This window comes from Piliocolobus tephrosceles, chromosome 3 (genome assembly GCF_002776525.5).
Source record: "Piliocolobus tephrosceles isolate RC106 chromosome 3, ASM277652v3, whole genome shotgun sequence".
In the NCBI taxonomy this organism is placed as follows: domain Eukaryota; kingdom Metazoa; phylum Chordata; class Mammalia; order Primates; family Cercopithecidae; genus Piliocolobus; species Piliocolobus tephrosceles.
The window spans coordinates 66528689-66555273 of NC_045436.1; the positions used below are offsets into that span (position 1 = coordinate 66528689).

The window sequence follows — 26585 nt, forward strand, 5'->3', positions numbered from 1 at the left end:
TGCTCTAGGTAAGCTTCACTGGGTAACAGCAGATGCTATATAAAAGGGGGAAGTCTATACATTTTTCAACAATTTTTGTTAGTTTTCTTTACTGGGACAATGGTTACATATTTTACTACCAGATAAAAAGTTGTTTGACCAATTATCCAAACTGAGCTATACACATTTATTTTCTTTTACTCTCATTAACAAATTTCTAAAATATACTTCTTCTTTCATGTGAAATGAGATTAGATGTGGCCATTAAAATCAGCTCTTAGCAGACATTGGAAGAAAAAGTATAGCTTTCTGCCCAGGTCCTGTTTTGGATCCAAGTTTATACTGCCCAGTTCGTTTCAGTGCCACATACCAACTGGTGTATTTCCTTGACCGGTAAGTATTGTAGTTATTAGATTCCAATCGTTCAAAAAAGAAACACTCATCCGTAACACATTTCTGAAAAATAAAGGAAGAATTACTTGTTATTATTATTATTACACTTTTCGTATTAAATATTTATGATAGTATAATGCCTATTCTGCTCAACCAGCTGCAGTGGTGTTGGGTTCAGCAGGGCAATCAAACTAACAAGATTCAGTGGGCCAAAATGTGACACAGACTAGTTCTGAAGAAGGACACAGGCCAGGAACACAGCATGTGAGCAGGACAGCATCAAGTATGTCACTTCAGTAGGAGTTCAGAGACCATTCTCCAGCTCCAAAACAGACAGGTCAGGTGTTAAACACAAGGAGGGACATACCCAGTAAGAAGAAGTATGCTATGGGAAGCCCAAAGCTGTAGCTTCCAGCAGTATTTATGATCCATCCACACTCCTCCCAGTCCCAAGGCAGGTAACCAATTAGGAATCATTTTTACTTTTATCAGAGATACAGTGAAGCAGTAGCAGAAGGCTAACCCATTGTAATCTTTCCATACAGAAGAAGGAGATTTGTTAATACTCTACTCACAAGCAGAATTAATTCCCCAAATTTTAACAAAAATTTTTAAGTGGCTGATGTTGTTTTAAGGCATAATAATGAATAGTTTATTGCACAGAAAATAGCTATTGGCATATAATGCCAAAAATAATATTGGAACATTATATTACATATGATTAACAATCTCTAAACACTGTTAGACAATGAGGAATAAGTAAGTATCATATTGATTTCTGGCACTCTCTTTCAGGAGGGAGGGACTTTGCATTTTAATTTCAATTCAACTATTTATCAGAAAAAAAGGATAGCTGGCTTTCAAAAAGACCTGGAAATAATACTCCAAGTAATGGAATCAAAATAGCTACCACATTATTTAAGATAAATGTTCAAAAAGCAACTTCACAGGATAGCACTGATGATACTTACTGACCTCAAAGGGGAAAAATCAATTTATTCACTTCAAAAGAAAAAAAGGAAAAATCATTTTTATATTATAATTATGTGTATATATATCAATTGAATGATAAACTTATATAGAAAACACATGTAAATTTTATCTACACACATAAATGTAAGATGTATACAGAGGTATATAAATATATGGTTTTGTATTAGTATCACATTCCAATTTATTTCTATATACTCATATCTAGGAAACTTCAGGTTTGGAAAAACCCACATTAAAAAGACTTGAACCTTTTCCCGGATTCCTTGGTTCTAAGATAAGGCAAACAATGGCACAAATTGTGAACAAGAACATAAATTAATTGGCAAAACAAGGAAAAGAGCTGGCATAATAACAAAAATGAAAAGTAAAGCCTGGGAAATAACTAAAAGTGACTAATGTGTCTCAGCCATCTAAAGTAAGGGTGTGGTATTAGATCCTGTAATCTTCTAGAGATAAGAATGTTACTGGATATTTACTTGGTTTTAATATTTTGACCACTGTTAATTGGATTTTTAAAAACTGAAATACAAACGTAACTAATTTGCCCATTATGTAATATGTTACTAATAAAGAAACTCATTTATGATGCAAATAAATCACAGCCTTACAGAGAAGCACACATTGACAAAACCCAGCTATATGAAACACAGGACTATCTTGTGCTGTTCATAAAGATTCAAATGTGATAAGAGTGAAACACCTAAACCTAGAGTAACACAGACCAATGTATTCCAAATCCAATACTTTTACTCTACCTCTAGTGAAATTTAGTGCCCCTCTCGTATGAACTGAAGCTAACCTGTCTTACTTGATTCTTTCATCTTCATTGACACTGATAAAAGAAAAAAAATCTTCCCTTTTCCCTATTCCAGGTTTAAGATCAAGAATAGAAGTGGAAGGGAAATAAAGAGTGAAAGGAAAATTCATAGTAATCATAAAGACAACTTGAAAGGTCACCATGGAACTTCATAGGCTGATTCCCCAGAGGTAAACTTAAACAACAGCATTTAGTCATATGTTCATTTGTTGGTATTCTATCAGCTTCCCGGATGCCCCACCTTGCTAGCTGGCACTCCCTACAATGCTTGGCATACTGGAATACTAACTATGCCAATAACATTTGCCTTTTCAGCCAGTTTCTAATATTTCAGAGAAAAGAAACAGTACCAGGGACTAAGTGGACACATGATAGAACCCACAGTTTATTAATTAATTAATTTATTTATTTATTTATTTATTTATTACAGAAGTTATTTCTACTTTTGAAAGAAAACAGTGGAGGGAAGGAAAACTTACATCTGTGCTGAATGTTCAGCAATATAAATTTACTAAACAACTGTTTTGCTCTTGAAAACAAACTGTGTTTTTTTAATAATGAGTAGTAGGGTCAAAATTTAGTGGTCAAGAAAAGTAGATGTTTAACAGAGCAACATATATACAATTTTCAATTGTCTCCATTCTAAGTTTCCAAGTCATCTTCAGTGACTGTGATCTCAGTGTTCTTATTAAAACTGGTACAATATAATTTTATTAATCTTTATAAACATATTTAAAGAACTCTTTTCCTATTCTCAGTGTTTGCTCAGCATTTCAAACTTCGGATAAAAAGTGGTCTTCAGAGGAATGCCACCACAAAGAAAGTGGCTTCTAAGGGCTTATAACAAGTTGTACCTTGTTTCCAAGGCCTTATTTTATATAGGTCTAAGAGCTGAGAAATCCCTTAATGCATGATTATTGACTGCTTTTATGCATATACTTTTCTTTAAAAGTCACAACAGTATTTTAACATTATTATACTCATTAACAAATGAGTAATTTAAAACTCAGTGCTTCTGGTAACATTTCAGATTTTGGATACCTTTTGCCCTTATACCTACTTGATACCTTTATATCAAATTAAGTTTTCCTTTATTTGTTGCTTTTTTAAAGTTGAAGAATAATTTAGAGGTAGAGGAAGCATAGAGTTCAAATAATATGTTTATTCATTCAATCTATATATTTTTTTCTTCTAGGCATCTAGTATACATCAATGAACAAAACTGAACAAGATGCCTGCCTTTATGTCACTCAAATTCTAGCTGGGGGAGACACACAATAAGCAATAAGCATACGTGAATAAATTATATTCTATGTTAGAATATAAGAAAACTGAGAAAAAAGTAAAGCTGAACAGGGTAACAGCGACTAGGAATGGTGAGGGATAGAAGCTAGGTGCAATATTAAATAGCATGGTCACAGGAGGCTCCATTGAGAAAGTGACATTTGAGCAAATACTTGAAGGAGATGAAGGCATTAACCATCCAGATACCAGAGAAGAGCATTCACGTCAGAGGAAAAGCCAGTGCAAAAGCCCTGCAACAGGATCATACGCAGAGTGTTTGAGGGGTAGCAAGTACGCCAGTGTGGGAAGAGTAGCAGGAAATGAGATCAGAGAGGTAATGGGATGGGAGAGGGGGCAGATCTTATAGTTTTGTAGGCTATTGTAAATATTTGGCTCTTATTCTAAGAAAATAAAGAGCCACTGGAGGCTTTTGAGCAGAAAAATAACATGATCTGACATCTTTTTCTAGGATTATTCTGGCTGCCAAGACTACAGAGGGCCAGAAGCAGACTTAGAGAGACCAGATAAAGGGTTATTCAGTAATACAGGCAGTGAGAATGAAGGTTCAGATCATGGAGGCAGCAGTAGAAATGGTAAAGAGGTGTCTGCTTTTGGACATATTTTGAAGGTAGACTTAATAGGGTTTCCTGATGGATTGGTTGCATGGTATGAGAAAAACAGGGAATTAATAATGGCACTGAAGTTTTTGTTCTAGAGTGAGAAACTTGCCATCAACCGGAGGGCTATGAGTATGAACAGATTTTATAGGAAAAGATTAATAATTCAGTTTTGTAAGTGTTGAGTTTGAGAGGAATATCAGACATCCAAATGGAGAGAGTGAGTATTTACTGAGCACCTACTATGCAACAGACACATCATTTAACTTTTTTTCCTTCTTTTTGCTAATGCTAATAACCATGGAACTAGAAATTGAAAAGTACTAATTTATTTGGAATACCAGAAAGTGTGTTATATACAATAATGCCAGTAAACAAGTATTCTCAGGTCTAAAAGGTATGAAACCTAAAAAAGAAATGTAGATGTATACATATGATAGTGATATAAATTTATCATGTGTTAGTGAGGGGGCAACACCTCAAGGTTCCCCCGGAGGCTGTCCACATAAACCAGCTTAGTTTGTGGTTCTATAAGTGGGGCCCAATAACCATTTATTGATATTGATAATGATGCTAATGATGTTAAAGATAGTGCTGGCAGTTTGACCCCTTGTGTGGGGAGTATTTGAATAGAGCAGACTCTAATGTAGCATGAAAAAGCATAATCAATACTTTTAGAAGTTTGTTTTTTGTCTGGATAGTTAATTTACTTTGGAATTTCAAAAGAAAATAAAGTTATGTGAGATGTTTCTACATAATGAAAAACTGATCCCAGGAGATGATGGGAGCCATGTTTCTCACTATTGGGGGTGGCAGGTTACACACAAGCAAGTGGGGTGGACTGCTAAAATATTCATGTGTTATTGATGGGTTAAGGTTGGAGATATCAGTATGAATGAACTCATATTTAGGTATTCATTTGTTTGTTGGTTTGTCTATTTTTGAGACAGAGTCTCGCTCTGTCACGCAGGCTGGAGTGCAGTGGCACGAGGTCAGCTCACCACAACCTCTGCCTCCCAGGTTCAAGCTATTCTCCTGCCTCAGCCTCCTGAGGAGCTGGGATTACAGGCATGCACCACCACGCCTGGCTAATTTTAGTAATTTTAGAGACAGGGTTTTACCATTTTGGTCAGGCTGGTCTCGAACTCCTGACATTGTGGTCCACCCGCCTCAGCCTCCCAGAGTGCTGGGATTACAGATGTGAGCCACCATGCTCCGCCTCATATTAATATTGATACAGATGGCCAAATATAGAAATATCTATAAATACACGTATATACCCAGGCTAGTGTGTACCACCATTTCTTGCTCTGTCAGCTGTGAGGGCTTAGAAGCAAAGATACTTCAGTAGCAACAAGCACACCCAGCATTCCAGTCTGTGGTTTCTAATACCATTCTCTAATAAAAGAAACCAATGCTCTTTGGAGAAGTGGCTCATTCTAGGGTGGAGTAGGGAATATATTAAATGAGCCTGGAGCATCTTGTAGACCAAAAAGTAATGAAGTACTCAAAATAAATGCATTGATAGGAGTACGTCAAAGAGGAGAGCACAGGAGCCAACTGAAAGAGCTCCCAATGGCCAGAGCTGGAACTATTTGAGCAACAAAATAAATAATGTAGTATTGGATTATAACTCAAAGTATAAAATAAATATCTGTGAATACATATTGATATAAATGATTGAATAAATAAATAAATGGAGGAAAATGAATAAATTTCCCATGAAAAAGAATGACAAATTATGTAGATACTACCCCCTCAAGGAGGTGGAGCATAACCATCATCTCCATCTCTTGAGTATGGACTATGCATGGCGACTTCCTTCCAAACAGTATAGTATAGAAAGTAAGTGAAAGAGTAACTCTACAGTGGACACAAGTACTATCTCAGCCAGTTGAACAAGGATTATATCATGAGTGATCAATCATAAGGATAACATACACCATTATATGCCACAAAAAATGGTACTTAACTTCTATATTCTTCCTCTCAAACACTCAAATCCCTATCTACCCATGGAAAAAAAAAAAAAAAAAATCAGGCCAGGTGCAATGGCTCACACTTGTCATACCAGCACTCTGGGAGGCCAAGGCAGGAGGATTATTGAGCCCAGGAGTTTGAGACGAATTTGGGCAATATAGCGAGACCTCATCTCTACTAAAAATAAAAATAAATTAGTAGAGTATGGTGACATGCACCTGTAGTCCCAGCTACTTGGGAGGCCAAGATGGGAGGATCGCTTGAGCCCAAGAATTCAAGGTTGTGGTGATCTATGATCACAGCACTGCCCTCCAGCCTGGGAGACAGAGAAGACCCTGTCTCAAAAAAAAAAAAAAAAAAAATCAAGCAAGTTGAAGGACATTCTAAAAAATGCCTCAACAGTGCTCCTCAAACTATCAAAGTAATCAAAAATAAGGAAAGTCTAAGAAACTGTCACAGTCTGGAGGAAACTAAGGAGACATGATAACTAAATATGGTATCCTGGAACAGAAAAAGAATATTAGGAAAAACTAAGGAAACATGAATAAAGTATGGACTTTAGCTAATAATAACATATCAGTATTGGTTCATTAGTTGTGACACGTGTACCATACTAATGTAGGATGTTAATAATAAATGAAACTCAGTGTGGAATATATACACACTCTGTGTTATCTTTATAACTTTTCTGTAAGTTTAAAGCCATCGTAAAACTAAAAACTATTTTTTTTAAAACTGACTCTAGGGCTACAAGCACCATCACAAAAATGAATATCTCAAGTCACTAGATACAGCAACTCTAGCTATAATGTGAAAAATAAGAGCACCTCATGCGTTCCTGTGCTCTACTATGCCCAAATACAGATGATTCATATATACATATCACTTTATTTCACCAGACTATCAATGGCATGTTTGTGAAGATTTTCATCTATTGTTTCTACTGCTGTATCAGTGCTTGGCACATAGTAAGTCATCAATAAATATTTGCTAAATTAATGAACAAATGGAACTTTTTCAGATAGCTTACAATAAAAATACAATTCAATGTCATTACAAAATCTAAATAAGAACTAGAGAACTAGGACTGGGGAAAATCCAGACTAGAAACTGAAATACAGAATATGGTTTAACTTTATGAACTATTTACTCCCTAAGGAAAATAGACCAGATGACCCTTTCCAAGCGTCGACTATCCAAACTTGACATCTGTGAGGATCTCTGAAGGGCCAAGAAACCTAGGTTCCAATATCGCCTTGATCCCTAACTAGTATTTTCAATCAAGTCCTTTAACTTCTCTGGGCATCACTTTTCTCCCCTGTAAAATAAGAAGATTGGATTAGATGGTCTTTAGAATCCCTCCTAATCTCTAATAGCCTTAGTACACAATAAGGAAAGAAATAAGCACATGAGCAAGTTCTCCTCACATCTCCACAGTACCTCCTCTCACCCCCACTCTCCCTTCCTTATGCATTGGCCTCACAATTCTAGTCCACTCCTAATTTTAGATTTGAACCTTATGACCATTTCCCCATGCTCCGTTTACTGGGTTGTTTATTGTTTTACACTACATTGATTTTTCAGTTTTGGCTTTTGAGGGAGCTTGCTCAATAGGAATCCAAAAGTGCTTTTGCTTATACCACTTCTGAGAATTAAAAACAGACATGATGTAAGTATCAATGTTGACTACTTCAGAAAAATAAAAAGAAACATCCAAATAGTGAAAAGTTAAAATTAAATTTGATCTTTTTATTTTTTATTTTTTTGAGATGGAGGTTCGCTGTGTTGCCCAGGCTGGAGTGCAGTGGTATGATCTTGATTCACTCTAACATTCACCTCCTGGGTCCAAGCGATTCTCCTGCCTCAGCCTCCTGAGTTGCTGTGATTACAGGTGCGCATCACCATGCCCGGCTAATTTTTGTATTTTTAGTAGAGATGGGTTTTCACCATGTTGGCCAGGCTGGTCTCAAACTCCTGACCTCAAGTGATCCACCTGCCTCGGCCTCCCAAAGTGCTGGGATTACAGGCATGAGCCATTGTGCTAGGCCTAAATTTGGTCTTAAATCTGTAATATCTATACATTGCATAACAGTTTTAAGATTGAGTTATAAAAGAACAGTAATTCTCATTATGCAATAACCTTTGTATTTTCTCTGTTTTCTCTCTTAAAAAGGATATATATTCCTCTTCAATTACTGTATTTTTCTGACAAATTTGATCAGTATAGACTGTCAATCTGGATAACTGGGCTCTCAAATATCTATTTTCCCTACCTTACTTTATTATAGAGTTCATGTCATCATGAAGGCCCCTCATTTAAGAAAGTTATTCTATAGGTAAAATGTATTTTACTTTTACAGAAATTACATGTATATCCTCAGAGAATATACATGTTTTCATATTTCACTATTGTGGATCAATGCAAGTTACATTCTAATACTTACTGAGATATTAATATTTTGTTCAGGGTATATCATGATCTATAGCATTATATAGAAAACAATATGCAACTTTCTGGCAGATGAAGATCAGTCAAGTTTTTTCATACCAATGCTAACATTGAGGTTGTTTGGTGATTTAAACTTAAAACTACAATTCACTTCACTTCATGCAGTTTTCTTAAAAATCTGTAATTTTGTGAACACTTAAATCATCAATTCTAATATTTGTTCTGGACTTCTGTTGCTCATAGCAACAAAATTTATCCTGCTATGGAATGGAGTAAGAAGTCTGTTGTGCATTAAAGAACTATTTAACTTCAGCTTCCAAATACAGGCTTTGGCAATTAAATATAGTTACTTTTTGAATTTTCCTTTTTCCTGCTTCAAAAGGAAAGGAAGGACCCTTAAGAAATGTTTTCAAACAACACAAAGTCGGTAACCTGAAAACACGCATACCATTAATATGTGAAGGTGTTGGGGAAAAAATGGTACACAAATTAGTCTTTTTTCATACTCTAATTGGTGATCAGCCTAACGTAACTCCTAAAAACCAAAATGTTTTATGTATCCACAGTACTCTTCTTTCTGGGAGGAGACTAGAATGCTTTAGAAATTGCATTCCATTGCAGGAATCACAGACTAAAATGGAGAAGAACCCAGGGATGTGTCATAACAGTAGTCTGAAAAAGGGCCAGGTAGAAGAATGGGAAGGACAATGCCTCTGGCAAGTGCAAGTTCATAAATCCCAGTTTCTCCAAGTTACAAGGCACATCTGCATCCCCAGATGATGGCTACTGGTCAGAACACTGAACTCATACCAAAAGTTGCTGTTGTTGACAGTTTAATGTCTATGGATCTGACTCAGAGAGAAATGTGCCACTTACTGAATCACCAACACCATATCTTTGGTTTTGAGGTGGGGCACGCTTACTTTTTCATCTGAAGATTGACATAGCCCACCAAGAACAATTTGAAAGAGACAGGATTGCTGCTGAAAAGGCATGACACCAAACCACACAAATTGGATGGTAAGACTAGAGATTAACTTGTGAACTTGGCAGGAATGGGTCGTATGACGAGAGCTGAAACATACAACTGGATCTTGGCCATGCCATTCCTCAAAGGAGACTAAGAAATCCTGAATTTTTAATTTATGCTTAATAGCCATGGCTTTGTCTCTACAGAGTGTTTGTGATACATTTCTAAGCATTGCTAAATTAACTCTTACTGCACCAACTTGGTAGAAATCTGTTGTATCAGAAAGAGTTAATACATCCAAAGAGAGAGAAACACATTTAAGACTAACTTTCACAAGTTCCTGCTTAGCTAAGAATGAAACTAGAAAACTTTATTTTGGGTATTTTATGTTTCTGATGGTACAGAATCAACAGTTTAGGAAGCTTAATACGTATTTGCCAAGAGAAAAAGTCAGAATTCTCTTTTCAGGTCTACTTTCTTTTAACTTGTCTCATCTTCTTATGCACCCTAGTGGTTTCAGAGACACACTTAAAGATACAGCAGTTTCTGTTTTCATCACTTTTAACAATGGGTCTTTCTATCATTGTCAGTGAATCAATATTCAGCCAATGCTCCTGAGATGAAAAACCCCACCGGCAATTATCTTACAGAGTCACCATGATTACTAGGGTTATATGGTTTGGCTGTGCCCCCACCCTAATCTCATCTTGAATTCCCATGTGTTGTGGGAGGAACCCAGTGGAAGGTAACTGAATCATGGAGACAAGTCTTTCTTGTGCTGTTCTTATGATAGTGAATAAGTCTCATGAGATCTTATGGTTTTACAAAGAAGAGTCCCCCTGCACAAGCTCTCTCTCTTTGCCTGCTGCCATCTATTTAAGATGTGACTTGCTCTTTCTTGCCTTCCGCCATGATTGTGAGGCTTCCCCAGCCATGTGGAACTGTAAGTCCAATTAAACCTCTTCTTTTGTAAATTGCCCAGTCTTGGGTATGTCTTTTATCAGCAGCATGAAAATGGACTAATACAGTAAATTGGTACTAGGAATGGGATGCTGCTGAGAGATACCAAAAAACGTGGAAGCGACTTTGGAACTGGTTAACAGGCAAAGGTTAGAACAGGTTGGAGAGCTCAGAAGACAACAGGAAAATGTGGGAAAGTTTGGAACTCCCTAGAGATTTGTTGAATGCCTTTGAATTGACCAAAATGCTGATAACGATATGGACAATGAAATCCAGGCTAAGGTGGTCTCATATGGAGAAGATGAGGAACTTTTTGGGAACTGAGCAAAGGTGACTCTTGTTATGTTTTAGCAAAGAGACTGGCAGCATTTTGCCCCTGCCCTAGAGATTTGTGGAACTTTGAACTTGAGAGAAATGATTTAGGGTATCTGGCGGAAGAAATGTTTAAGCAGCAAAGCATTCAAAATGTGATATGGGTGCTGTTAAAGATATTCAGTTTTATAAGGGAAGGAAAGCATAAAAGTTTGGAAAATTTGCAGCCTGACCATGCAATAGAAAAGAAAATCCCATTTTCTGAGGAAAAATTCAAGTGGGCTGCAGAAATTTGTGTAAGTAATGGGGAGCCAGATATTAATCACCAAGACAATGAGGAAAATGTCTCCGGGGAATGTCAGAGACCTTTTTGGCAATCCTTCCCATCACAGGCCCAGAGGTTTAGGAGTAAAAAATGGTTTTTTGGGCTGGGCCCAGGGTCCCTCTGCTATGTACAGTCTAGGGACTTGGTGCCTTGCTTCCCAGCCGCTCCAGCTATGACTAAAAGAGGCCAAGGTACAGCTCAGGCTGTTGCTTCAGAGGGTGCAAGTACCAAACTTTGTCAGCTTCCACATGATGTGGAGCCTGAGGGTGCACAGAAGTCAAGAATTGAAGTTTAGGAACCTCCACTAGATTTCAGATATATGGAAATGCCTGGATGCCCAGGCAAAAGTTTGCACAGCGGTGGGGCCCTCATGGAGAACCTCTGCTAGGGCAGTGCAGAGCCCCCACACAGAATCCCTATTGCAGCACCACCTAGTGGAGCTGTGAGAAGGTCAGAGCCCCTACACAGAGTCCCTATTGCAGCACCACCTAGTGGAGCTGTGAGAAGGTCAGAGCCCCTACACAGAGTCCCTATTGCAGCACCACCTAGTGGAGCTGTGAGAAGAGGGCCACCATCCTCCAGACCCCAGAATGGTAGATCTACTGAGACCTTACACCATGTACCTAGAAAAGCCACAGACACTCAATGCCAGCCTGTGAAGGCAGCTGAGAGGGAAGCTGTACCCTGCAAAGCCACAGGGGCAGAGCTGCCCAATACGATGGGAACCCAGCTCTTGCACCAGCATGACCTGGATAAGAGACATGGAGTTAAAGGAGATCATTTTGGGGTTTTAAGATTTGACTGCCTCACTGGATTTCAGACTTGCATAGGGACTGTAGCCCCTTCTTTTGGGCCAATTTCTCCCATTTGGAATGGCTGTATTAACCCAATGCCTGTACTCACATTGTATCTAGGATGTAACTAACTTTCTTCTGATTTTACAGGCTCATAGACAGAAGGGACTTGCCTTGTCTCTGATGAGATGTTAGACTGTGGACTTTTGAGTTAATGCTGAAATGAGTTACAACTTTGGGAGACTGTTGGGAAGGCATGATTGGTTTTGAAATGCGAGGACATGGGATTTTGGAGGCGCCAGGAATGGAATGATATGGTTTGGCTGTGTCCCCACCTAAATTTCATCTTGCATTTCCATGGGTTATGGGAAGGACCCAGTGGGAGGTGACTGAATCATGGGGACAAGTCTTTCCCATGCTGTTCTCATGATAGTAAGTCTCACAAGATCTGATGGTTTTATAAAGAGGACTTCCCCTGCACAAGCTCTCTCTGCCTACTGCCATCCATTTAAGATGTGACTTGCTCTTCCTTGCCTTCCACCATGATTGTGAGGCTTCCCCAGCCATGTGGAACTGTAAGTCCAATTAAACCTCTTTCTTTTGTAAATTGCCCAGTCTCTGGTATATCTTTATCAGCAGCATGAAAATGGACTAATACACTAGGTTACTGCATCTTCTAATCTCAACAAGACCACAGGGTAACAACTAATCTCAAGGCATTCACTGACCCAGATTATGACAGACATATAAAAGACTGGAGCTTTAAAACTATTTGATTCGTGCTGTCCGTAGTTAGTTATAACAGAAGCAAATGTTGTATGCAACTCCTTTTTTTTCCTCTACCACCCTCACTGTCTGACAGTAGCCCAAACCAACTCTACTGCAGAAGCATAGTGATTTGTCACATCCTAAAGTGAAAGGGGTAGGAGGGATGGAAACTCATCTTCCTTTCACTAATAAAATGTCAAAGTCATCCAAAATTATTTATTGATTCACTGTCATGGGAGATATTTAAAATGCTACTTTGGTAGATTCCTGAAGTACTACATCACCTCTTGAGTTGACAATAGATTGGCAGAATAAAAGGCAAGTACAGAGTAGAAGAAGTGAAAGTCCCAAGTAGTTAATGTTTTGAGCTGTATTCTTTACCTAGGAAACCGTATACATTCCCCTGATTTAACTACCACCTATATGCTGATCATACCCAAATCTATCTAACAATCAATGTAGACCTTTCCTCTAAGCTCCAGATTTATAATTCCAACTACTCAGTGAAAAACCTTACCTGGATTTCCCTCAGGCAACTCAAACTAAATAGGTCTAAATTTGAACTTACTACCTTTTCCCAAACCCTGCCCTTTTCTTCCTTCCCCTTTCTCGTCTACCTTCTCACCCAAACCAGAAACCTAAAAGCCACCTTGACTTTTCTTTCATCTTCACTCCTAAATCTAATCAATCACAAGTGCTAGCACTTTCCTCAGTCCTCTCTGACCACTGTTATTGCCAGGATCAGAACATCACTTGCTTGGACTATTATAGTGGCCTTCTAACTGATCTCTCTCCACCAGCCTTGGCCCCCTCAAGTCCATTCTCTACACTTCTGCCAGGATGATCTTTCTCAAATTTAAATCTAATTAGATCGCTCCTTAAAACTCTTCATGGCTCTCCACTGCTTATAGTCAGCATGGTGTATAAAGCTCTTCAGCAGATTCAGCAGTCTATCTACCTCCCCAGCCTTCTCTCTCTTCCCTTCTACTTCCATTGCAGTGTACATTCCAGCATTAGTTAATTACTTGTAATTCTAGAGATACATCAAGATTTTTGCATCCACACCTTTGCATGTCCTATGTCCTAGAGTTATCTACACCTTCATCTCGATTTCTTCTGCCCCGTGACTGCCTGCTGAACTCCTTCCTCTACAACATCTAAAATCTTACTTGTAGGTCATCTCCCCCAATTCTAGACAAATGTAATCACCTCGTTTTCTATATTGCTTCCTATATCATAATACTTCTTATCCTTTCCTATATTAGTATGCATGTACGCAAAATACAGAAGTAGCACATCAAAACCCTCATTACAAATACTTATTTACACTTCTGCCTCCCCTGGATTGTCACTCATTGAGGGCAGAGACCATTTGATATTCAATTTTATAAGCCCGATGTCTACCATAGCATCTGGCACACTTACACTCAGCAAGTATTGGCTATTCTTGAAGAAGATTCTAAAATTTATTCAACTACCTCCCGCTAAAATTGAGAGCCACTACACTCAAACTTGTGATTTATCCTGCAAAAATCACATAAACTGGTAATATCAACCTAAGTATATCTTTGTCATATAGTCAGTCTGAAATTGGGATAGTTGAGATATCCTTTTTCTCTATAAGCCTTGTTTTGGTGCTTTTAGAAATCCAAAGGTCTTCATTCAGAAAAAATTTCAAAAACTATTTGTATAGCTCAAAATACCACAATTTCTTAGTACTATTAGATGCTTTCTGTGGGGAGGTTATATAGAGATGTCATAACTGGCCAGTGGCATTGGTATAAGAGCTGTGAAACACACACACACACACACAAACATTTACCTACATGTCCTATCTACTCCCTCAAGGAGACAGGAATGAGATCTGTGTCTTTTATATTTATTTTCCTGCACCATTCTTTACACACCATATATTTAACAGATATGCAATCCCGTTTCTAATAATAATGGTGAAGTTGACAGGGAGCTTGTACTACTGGAAAGAATACTAGCCAGGAACTAGGACCCCTGATGTGCTGTGATGAAGTGTAAAAAAGAAAAGTCCCTCTCCACAGCCGGGCATGGTGGCTTACGCCTATAATCCCAGCACTTTGGTAGGCCAAGACAGGCAGATCACCTGAGGTCAGGAGTTCAAGACCCGCCCGGCCAACATGGTGAAACCCTGTCTCTACTAAAAAATATTAAAAAATTAGCCAGGCATGATGCTGCATTCCTGTAATCCCAGCTACTCGGGAGGCTGAGGCAGGAGAATTGCTGGAACCCAGGAAGCAGAGGGTGCAATGACCCAAGATTGCACCACCACTGCACTCTAGTCTGTGCAGTGGAGCGAGACTCCATTTCAAAAAAAAAAAAAAAAGAAAAAAAAGGAGTCCCTCTCCTGACATGTATATAAATGAGAAGTAATATGAGGAAGAGGTAGCAATTTTCAAGATCTATTACATGTCGGATGCTGATTTGGGCACTTGATGTGTAGTATTTAATTAAATTCTCATAAAATTCCAATGAGATAGGATCATTGTTTCTATTTTACAGGTGAGGGAACTAACTCAGAATCATTTGCCCAAGAACACAGAGCTCATAAGTAGCAGAGTTGGCATCTGTACCAGGCAAAAAGCCTACATTCTCAATTAGTGTCCTACACTGCAAGGGTTTTGTGTGTCACATTCTAAAGAAGAAACTTAAAAACCGATAATCAAAATTTTATACATCTATTCCCACTGATCTTCAAACAACTGCATAATAGAAGGAACATTTTTCAAGATTATAGTTTAATAGTTGTGCAGAGTAAAAGCAGTGATGTAGAGGTCAGGAATGCCTCTAGCCCAATCCAGTCTCTACTTTATATGAACTGTGTTTTCTTTTTTTTTTTTTTTTTTTTTTTTGTATTTTTAGTAGAGACGGGGTTTCACCGTGTTAGCCAGGATGGTCTCGATCTCCTGACCTCGTGATCCGCCCGTCTCGGCCTCCCAAAGTGCTGGGATTACAGGCTTGAGCCACCGCGCCCGGCCATGAACTGTGTTTTCTTACTTTAGTTACTCCCTCAGCACATCAGTTTTTGCATCTGTGAAATAAAGAAAATACTCCCTATTTTACAGGGTGACTATGAAGATGATATACGTACAACCCTTTATAAAGATTTGATAAACAACAATGCTGGCAAATTAACAGCAATAAAAGCTAACAAAAAACGTGTGAAAACAGAAAGTACGCTTACAGAAGCCAGTAATCTTCCATCTTCCTTCATAGCAAGGTAACGGTTAGCACACACTCCTTTGATAGACACAACTCCTCTCTCTTCTGCTTGAAGTTGTAATTTGACTGTAACGGGAAAAAAAAATTATCTTTGTAGAACCATAGAGGAAAGAGCCTTCTTCACGACATTTATGCAACATAAAGACAAAACACACCTAAGCAACAACTAATCCACTTGGGGGATTGGTGAGGTTGGGGGTATGGGTGAGTGACAAGGAGCAGATGTCAACTAAACTGTATGAGAGAGGATGAGATGCAGAACTACTAGGGCACCAGTGCCTTGTGAGTCCCTTGTCGCGCCTGTGTCACAGGGTGAGCAGAGAAGGGGGACATATGGAGAATTGTTTCCTTTGTTGGGCAGTTAGCTTTCAATTGCCCCCGTTAACTGTTTACATTTTTTAAAGTGAACATACTTTAAGGGTGCGTAAAAGTACCCTCACCATGTGAGAATTCCCATGCTACTGCCTATGTTGAAACTATTTTAAAGTTATTTGCCAATTCCTCACGAGAAAAACACAATCTAATAATTCACTGTTATAATTTGAGCTGTATTTTCTTGACCTTTTTTTCTTTTTTGAGTCGGAGTCTCGCCTCTGTCACCCAGGCTGGAGTGCAGTGGCACAATTACAGCTCACTGCAAGCTCTGCCTCCTGGGTTCCTGCCATTCTCCTGCCTCAGTCTCCCAAGTAGCTGGGACTACAGGTGCCTGCCACCACGCCTGGCTAATTTTTTGTATTTTTAGTAGAGACGGGGTTTCACCATGTTAGCCAGGATGGTCTCGATCTCCTGACCTCATGATCTGCCCGCCTCGGCTTCCCAAAGTGCTGGGATTACAGGCATGAGCCACCGCACCCGGCCCTATTTCCTTGACTTCTACACATCTTATTTCTAGCTTCCTCTTCAATGAAATATAGATGCATTTCGCTTTCTATATGGGATTTTGATGTCTATTTTTTTGTGCGCAAATATCTATCTAGTGGAAACACAAAATGCTTATACTTAATTTACTTATACAGCAAATGATTTTCATAAAATAAGTGTGATGAAAGATTTTCATAAAATAAGATCCTGAGAAAGATGACTTGTCACACTGCATTACCAATATTAAGCAGATTATAGAAAAAAATAATTATGACAATAATGCAATATGGACAAATAATTACATAATTAATTGAAATAAACATGAAGTAAAGATTATTTTGCTATTCAGAGGCAGCATTCTCCTGCCTGGAACAATATTCCCCCAAATGTATTTTGGCTACCAGATGTTACATAAAAGACAGGTTCTGGCATCAAATAATTTAGGAAAATCTTAGTTAAGCCAAGTTAACTCTTTATTACCAAACTTCTCAGAACTCTGCTTATCATAAGATAAGCAAGATAAATGTTTGTCCAACCTATTTTCATAGGTCATCCTATATACTATGGATATGTTTAGGATATTCTTGAGAGCAAGAGAAAAAAATGCAATTTTAGAAATCAGCATATTATCATTTGAATAACATTAGAAATATAAAATAAATATAATTTCCAGGTGTTTATAGGTAGCTAGAGAAATGGCATGAAAAAGCAACTTTTGAAAGTTTCTGAAATAATTAACTTTGTTAGATATCATTATGTCATAGTAATTTATGTTTTAAAATTTTTCCTATCAAGACAGCAACAGACATGCAAAATGAAACATAGTATCTGGGATTAGCTTTAAAATAAGCTAATAGATTATTTTAAATAATAGATAATAAATTTTTAATAAAGTGGATAGGATAAATAAGATTGACTCGTGTTAGTCATTAGAAGCACAGGATTTCATTATTCTAATCTCACTACTTTTATGAATGCTTAAGAATTTACAATTAAAAAAACAATCTTAGCATTTTGTTGAACATTTCATGTCTGAGTCTCCTCTGTGTGTCAGTCACCCCTGGATTCCAGAAAGCATTGCATCATTGAAGCCTGCAGTTACCCAAGTGAAATTCTTTTATAAAATCTTAAAAGATAATACGAAGTAAAAGGAATGTAATGAAGACATGAAACCCAAAAAAAGAAGGGTTTGAAGTCTTTTTTACAACATTATTGGAAAATGCAGAAAATAAGCTTTGTTTTTAATCAACATAATCAAACTTAATGAGTATGAGCAAATTATTGTATACAGCTCTAAAATGATTCAGATAAGCCATTTTAATGAAGAATGCATTTGCATCTCACTTTAACTCATAAGGGTGTACAAATGCCCATGAGGTATGGCTGCATAATCAATTGCTATACTTTCTTTCTGTCCCTTATCAATAAACTCTAGCCCAGCTCTAGCCCACCATCTCATAAATGTGTATTACTGGTCATAAGGGTGATTAGGGATATTCATGTATGGCCAGATCAGTACCAGTGACTAAATACCCAAAGTAAATATCATTCATTTACTCATTAACCTTTTGTAGACCTCAACTATTCCACACTCAGGGACTGTTATTCATTAAACCACTAAGCAATAAGCATTAAATGTAGATTCTTGAAAAGTGTTTCCATTGGATATAATTTTTAAAATATAAGTTTTAAAAATAGCCAGAGTCTACAACAAGAAGTTGAGGAAGTCACAAAATCATAGATTTTCTATAAAAACTATCTGAGCTGAGATGCATAAAAAAACCTAAATAAACTAAATTCAATATACAGATGATCTCTTCCCAAAAAAGAGATGCACAGCTACTTCATCTCCTAAATAAATTGGATGATCTCTTCCAAAAAAAGAGATGCATAACCGCTTCATCTCTGATAGGAGGAGGAATAAACTTGCCAAAAATGGGACTATGAAGAAATCAGCCGAATTTTTAAGAAACTTTTATTAGCTGCTGATGTGAGGAAGTAGACTTCTGAAGAGCCCTGATCAAAGAGCAATTCCATATCCACCTGACAGTTCTTTCCCATAGAGCTTCCACTCAGTGCACAAGTACCACACACCAAAGGCTAGGAACAGAACAGAGGGGCTGAGAGATCCTCCTCAAGTACCCTGGGCCTTTGCAGACTGCAAGGCAGCAGTCCACTGAAGGCTAGGAGCAGGTCAAATGGCTGAAAGCGATCCTTCTGAGAAGCACTGAGCTTTCACCAAAAACAAAGCCAATGACCAGCAGAATAAAGAGAGATCTTCCAAGATGTGGAAAGCCAGGAGTAGAGTTCAAGAGCAAGGTTAACTCCTCACCAATCCAAACATTTAGCAGCTGAGTTATAAAGGCAAAATGAAATATTTTAAAACTACTCAATTCAATTAACCCAAGAAGGCAGAAAGGGAAAGACAGAAGATAAAGGACAGAAAGGGTAATTAGAAAAATAGCAAAATGTGTGAATTTGATTCTGTCATCATGCTGCTATTTGGTTATTTTGCACACTAGCTGATGCAGATTCTTCATAGTGTCATTGGTCTTTATATTTTAGTGTGTTTTTGCAGTGACTGGTACCGGTTTTTCCTTTCCATATTTAGTGCTCCTTTCAGGAGCTCTTGTAAGGCAGGCCTGGTGGTGACAAAATCCCTCAGCATCTGCTTGTCTGGAAAGGATTTTATTTCTCCTTTGCTTTTGAATGTTAGTGTGGCTGGATATGAAATTCTGAGTTGAAAATTTTTTTCTGTAAGAATGTTGAATATTGGCCCCCAAGCTCTTCTGGCTTATAGAGTTTCTGCTGAGAGGTCTGCTGTTAGTCTGATGGACTTCCCTTTGTAGGTGACCTGGCCTTTCTCTCTGGCTGCCCTTAACAGTTTTTCCTTCATTTCAACCTTGGAGAATCTGATGATTATGTGTCTTGGGGTTGATCTTCTTGTGGAGTATCTTGGTGGTGTTCTCTGCATTTCCTGAATTTGTATGTTGGCCTCTCTTGCTAGGTTGGGGGAGTTCTCCTGGATAATATCCCAAAGTGTGTTTTCCAGCTTGTTTCTATTCTCCCTGTCTTCTTCTGGTACTCTAGTCAATAGTAGGTTTGGTCTTTTTATGAAGTCTCATATTTCTTGCAGGTTTTTTTCATTCCTTTACATTCTTTTTTCTCTACTCTTGTCTTCACACCTTATTTCAGCAAGATGGTCTTCAAATTCTGATATCCTTTCTTCTATTTGGTTGATTTGGATGTCGATACTTGTGTATGCTTCAGGAAGTTCTCATGCTGTGTTTTTCAACTCCATCAGGTCATTTATGTTCCTCTCTAAACTGGTTGTTCTAGTTAACAATTCCTCTAACCTTTCATAAAGGTTCTTAGTGTCTTTGCATTGGGTTAGAACATGCTCCTTTTAGCTCAGCGTAGTTTTTTATTACCCATCTTCTGAAGCCTGCTTCCGTCAATTCGTCCAACTGATCCTCCGTCCAATTTTGCACCCTTGATGGAGAGACGTTGTGATCATTTGGAGGAGAAGAGGCACTTTGGCCTTTTGGGTTTTCAGTATTTTTCCGTTGATTCCTTCTCATCTTTGTGAGTTTGTCTAGTTTCAGTCTTTGAGGCTGCTGACCCTGGATGGGGTTTTTGTGGGGGCTTTTTTGTTGTTGATGATGCTGTTGTTGCTTTCTGCTTATTATTTTTTTTTTCTTTCAATGGTCAGGTCCCTCTTCTACAGGGCTGCTGCAGTTGGCTGGCAATTCACTTCAGGCCCTATTCTATCTGATTTGCTTCTGCACCTGGAGATGTCACTCAAGGAGGCTGGAGAACAGCAAAGATGGGTGTGTGCTTCTTCTCTGGCCTCTGACCTTGAGGAGCACCAACCTGATGCCAGTAGGATCACTCCTGTATAGAGTGTTTGACAATCCCTGTTGGAGGGTCTCACCCAGTTGGGTGGCACGGGTAATAGGACCAGTTTAATGAAGCACTTTCTCTCTTGGTGGAGGGGGTGTGCCTCTTAGAGACCTACAAAGAGACTTAGACTCCTATGAAATAATAGTGGGAGACTTTAATGCCCCACTGTCAGTATTAGATCAATGAGACAGAAAATTAATAAGGATATTCAGGACTTGAACTCAGCTCTGGGTCAAGTGGACCTAGTAGACGTCTGTAGAACGCTCTACCCCAAATCAACAGAATATACATTCTTCTCAGTACCACATGGCACTTATTCTAAAATCGACCACATATTTGGAAGTAAAACACTCCTCAGCAAACGCAAAAGAACTGAAATCATAACAAACAGTCTCTCAAAACATGGTGCAATCAAATTAGAACTCAGGATTAAGAAACTCACTCAAAACCGCACAATTACATGGAAATTGAACAACCTGCTCCTGAATGACTCCTGGGTAAATAATGAAATTATGGCAGAAATGAAGAAGTTATTTGAAAACGAGAACAAAGTGACAATTTACCAGAATTTCTGGGGCACAGCTAAAGCAGTAGTAAGAGGGAAATTTATAGCACTAAATGCCCATTTCAGAAAGCTTGAAAGATCTCAAATCAACACCCTAACATCACAATTAAAAGAGCTAGAGAGGAAAGAACAAACTAATCCAAAAGCTAGCAGAAAACAAGAAATACCGAAGATCATAGAAGAACTGCAGGAAATAGAGACAAGAAAAACTCTCCAAAAAAACCCATGAATCCAGGAGGTGGTTTTTTGAAAAGGTTAACAAAATAGACCGCTAGCTAGACTAACAAACAAGAAAAGAGGGAAGAATCAAATAGACACAATGATAAAGGGGAGATCACCACTGACCCCACAGAAATAGAAACGATCATCAGAGAGTACAATAAATACTTCTACACAAATAAACTAGAAGAAATTGATAAATTCCTGGACACATACACCCTCCCAAGGCTAAACCAGGAAGAAGAATCCCTAAATAGACCAATAACAAGCTCTGAAATTGAGGCAGTAATTAATAGCCTACCAACCAAAACAAGCCCAGGACCCGATGAATTTACAGCTGAATTCTACCAGAAATACAAAGAGGAGCTGGTACCATTCCTTCTGAAACTATTCCAAACAATTGAAAAGGAGGGACTCCTCCCTAATTCATTTTATGAGGCCAGCATCACCCTGATACCAAATCAAGAGGAGACAGAACAAAGAAAACTTCAGGCCAACATCCCTGATGAACATTGATGTGAAAATCCTCAGTAACATACTGGCAAACAGAATTCAGCAACACATGAAAAGATTTATCCACCACGATCAAGTCGACTTCATCCCTGGGATGCAAGGCTGTTTCAACTTACACAAATCAATAAATGTAATCCATCACATAAACAGAACCAAAGACAAAAACCACATGATGATCTCAATAGATGCAGAAAAGGCCTTCGATAAAATTCAACGCCCCTTCATGCTAAAAACTCTCAATAAACTAGGTGTTGATGGAGCATATCTCAAAATAATAAGAGCTATTTATGACAAACCCACAGCCAATATCATATTGAATGGGCAAAAGCTGGAAGCATTCCCTTTGAAAACCGGCACAAGACAAGGATGCCCTCTCTTACCACTCCTACTCAACATAGTATTGGAAGTTCTGGCCAGGGAAATCAGGCAAGAGAAAGAAAGGGTATTCAAATAGAAAGAGAGGAAGTCAAATTGTCTCTGTTTGCAGATGACATGATTGTATATTTAGAAAATCCCGTCGTCTCTGCCCAAAAACTTCTTAAACTGACAAGCAACTTCAGCAAATTCTCGGGATACAAAATCAATGTGGAAAAATCACAAGCATTCCTTTACACCAATAGACAAGCAGAGAGCCAAATCATGAATGAACTCCCATTCACAACCGTTACAAAGAGAATAAAATACCTAGGAATACAGCTAACAAGTGATGTGAAGGACCTCTTCAAGGAGAACTATAAACCACTGCTCAAGGAAACAAGAGAATGCAAACAAATGGGAAAATATTCCATCCTCAAGGATAGGAAGAATCAAGATCGTGAAAATGGACATACTGCCCAAAGTAATTGGTAGATTCAATGCTAATCCCATCAAACTACCATTCACATTCTTTACAGAATTAGAAAAAACTATTTTAAATTTCATATGGAATGAAAGAAGACCCCGTATAGCCAAGACAATACTAAGCAAAAAGAACAAAGCTGGAGGCATCACACTACCTGACTTCAAACTATACTACAAGGCTGCAATAACCAAAACAACATAGTACTGGTACCAAAACAGATATATAGACCAATGGAGCAGAGCAGAGACCTCAGAAATAATACCACACATCCACAACCATCTCATCTTTGGCAAACCTGATAAAAACAAGCAATGGGGAAGAGATCTCATATTTGATAAATGGTGCTGGGAAAACTGGCTAGCCATATGCAGAAAACTGACCCCTTTCTTATACCTTACACAAAAATTAACTCAAAATGGATTAAAGACATAAATGTAAAAGCCAAAACCATAAAAACCCTAGAAGAAAACCTAGGCAATACCATTCAGGACATAGGCCAGGGCAAAGACTTCATGACTAAAACAACAAAAGCAATTGCAACAAAAGCCAAAATTGACAAACGGGATCTAATTAAACTAAAGAGCTTCTGCACAGCAAAAGAAACTATCAGCAGAGTGAATAGACAACCTACAGAATGGGAGAAAATTTCTGCAATCTACCCATCTAACAAAGGTCTAATATCCAGAATTTATAAGGAACCTAAACAAATTTACAAGAAAAAAACAAACAACCCCATCAAAAAGTGGGCAAAGGATATGAACAGACACTTCTCAAAAGACGACATTTACATGGCCAACAAACATAAGAAAAAAAGCTCAACATCACTGATCATCGGAGAAATGCAAATCAAAACCACAATGAGATACCATCTCACACCAGTCAGAATGGCGATTATTAAAAAGTCAGGAAACAATAGATGCTGGCAAGGCTGTGAAGAAATAGAAACACTTTTACACTGCTGGTGGAAATGTAAATCAGTTCAACCATTGTTGAAGACAGTGTGGCAATTCAGAACCAGAAATACCATCTGACCCAGCAATCCCATTACTAGGTATATACCCAAAGGATTATAAATCATTCTACTATAAAGACACATACACATGTGTGTTTATTGCAGCACTATTTACAATAGCAAAGACATGGAACCAACTCAAATGTCCATCAATGATAGACTGGATCAAGAAAATGTGGTACACATACACCATGGAATGTTATGCAGCCATAAAAAGCAATGAGATCATGTCCTTTGCAGGGACATCGATGAAGCTGGAAGCCATCATCCTCAGCAAACTAACACGGGAACAAAAAACCAAATACTGCATGTTCTCACTCATAGGTGGGAGCTGAGCAATAAGAACACATGGACACAGAGTGGGGAACAACACACCAGGGCCTGTTGTGGGGTGGGGAGTGAGGGGAGGGAATTAAGAGGATGGGTCAATGGATGCAACAAACCAGTATGGCACACGTATACCTGTGTAACAAACGTGTACATTCTGCACATGTATCCCATTTTTTAGAAGAAATTAAAAAAAAAAAAACAGTAAAATGGCAGATTTAAACCAACCATATCAATAATAACACTGCATATATATGTTCAACACACCACTAAAAGGAAACAATTGTCAACAAGATGAAAAAACAAAACCTAACTATGTTGTTTACAAGAAAAGCACCTTAAATACAAATATACAGGCAGGTTGACAGTAAAATTGTTGAAAAAATAGGTAAAATGCAGACCTTAAGTATAAGAAAGCTGATCTAGCTATATTAATATCTGACAATATAGCCTTGAAGGCAAGTAGTATAACCAGAGATAAACAAGGTCATCATAATCATCTTCAATGTTTAGCAGCTAATAATAGAACTCTAAAATATCTGAAGCAAAAACTGACAAGAGAATAAATCATTAAGAAAATGGAAGGTGTGAACAGCATTACCAATCGTGATTTAAATGATACTGTTTTTTAGATCAGGTAAGTTTCATTTATCTAAGACATCATCCTCCTAATATAGTCATTTAAAAACTATGTTCCAAAAAATTAACTGTGGCCGGGCACGGTGGCTCACACCTGTAATTCCAGCACTTTGGGAGGCCTTGGCAGGCAGATCACTTGAGCCCAGGGTTTGCCCAGCCTGGACAACAAAGTGAAACCCTATCTCTAAAAAATTAAAAAATATATATATTTTTAATGGAAAAAAAAATTAACTCTGCCAGCTTGGGAAGCCATCTATGGCAATTTGCCTACAGGCCTTGAGTTGTTCAAATCAATTAACTCCATCTGAGAAATTCCTTTTCCAAAGACACCATAATACTAAGTAATATAGAAGGCACTTATTCTGAACTGTTGGTACCCATGGTTCCTTTGTTTGTTTTATCGATTATAGCCTTATTGAGGTATAATTCACATGCCATGCAATTCACCCATTTAAAACATGCATTCAATTCAACGTGCTTTACTATAATCATAGCATTGTGCAACCATCACAATCAATTATAGAACATTTTCATCACCCTACATTCTTTAGCAGTCACTTTCCATGTCCCTAATACCACTCATCCCAACCCTGGGCAACCTGTCTCTATAGATTCGTCTATTCCGGACATTTCATATAAACAAAATGTGACTTGCCTCTTTCACTCAGAATAATGTTTTAAAGGTTTATGCATGTTGTAGCATGTATCAGTACTTCATTACTTTTTATTGCCAAATAATAGTCCGTTGTATAGACAGGCTGATTCATCCATTCAGCAGTTGATGGATATTTGAACTGTTTTTACTTTTTGGCTACATAAATAACATTGCTATGAACATTCATATACAAGATTTTGTGTAGACATATGTTTTCTTTTTGGGGGAGTATATACCTAGGAGTCAAATTACTGGGTCACATAGTAACTCTATGTTTAGTCATTTGTGGAATTGTCAGACTGTTTTCCAATGCAACTTTCCATTCTCATCAGCAATATATGAGTTCCAATTATTTCACATCCAAGCCAACACTTGTTATGGTCTGTTTTTGTTTCTGAATTATAGGCATCCTAGTTGAGTGTGAAGTAATATCTCACTGTGATTCTGATTTGCATTTCTTGGATGGGTAATGATGTTGAGCATCTTTTCATGTGCTTATTGGCTATTTGGTTACCTTCTTTGAAGAAATGTCTATTTAGATCTTTGATTCATTTATAGATTGTCTTTTTATTATTGAGTTGAGTTAATTATATGTTCTAGATACAAATCCCTTTCAGACATATGATGTGAGAATATTTTCTCCCATCCTGTGGAGTATCTTTTCACTTTCTTGATGTTGTCCTTTGAAGCATAAACACTTTAAATTTTCATGAAGTCCAATTTATCAATGTTCTTCTTTTGTTGCTTGTACTTTTAGTGTCATATCTAAGAAATCATTGCCTAATCTAGGGTCATGAAAGTTTATACCTGTGCTTTCCTCTAAGTTTTAGTTTTATCCCTTCTATTTAGGTTTTAATACATTTTGAGTTAATTTTTGTATGTGGTATGTTGGCACTTCATTCTTTTGCATGCAGATATGCCCAAATCGACACTTAAAGATCACTACACCCAACACATTCCCAAGAATAAATTATATGCTTGACCATAAAACAAGCCTCAATACATTTGAAATGACTGAAATCATATGACATATTAAAGTAGAAATCTGCTAATAATATGATATCTGGAAAATCCCCAAATATTTGGAAATCAAGCAATGCATTTCCAAATAAAACACAGAGAAGCCCAGGTGTGGTGGTTCATGCCTGTAATCTCAG

General features: G+C 37.8%; 1 protein-coding gene across 1 annotated transcript in view; it reads right to left on the reverse strand.

The window, feature by feature from the left end:
- Positions 1-152: 152 nt before the first annotated feature.
- The window catches only part of FGF2 (fibroblast growth factor 2), a 68194-nt gene continuing 41761 nt past the window's right edge, over positions 153-26585 (reverse strand). Inside the window, exons 3-4 of the mRNA XM_023217560.2 lie at positions 15856-15959; positions 153-435 (exon numbers count right to left, since the gene is read on the reverse strand). Of these exons, the coding sequence (XP_023073328.2) occupies positions 250-435; positions 15856-15959 (290 nt within the window). The 3' untranslated portion in view covers positions 153-249. The remainder of the gene's footprint in view (positions 436-15855; positions 15960-26585) is intronic.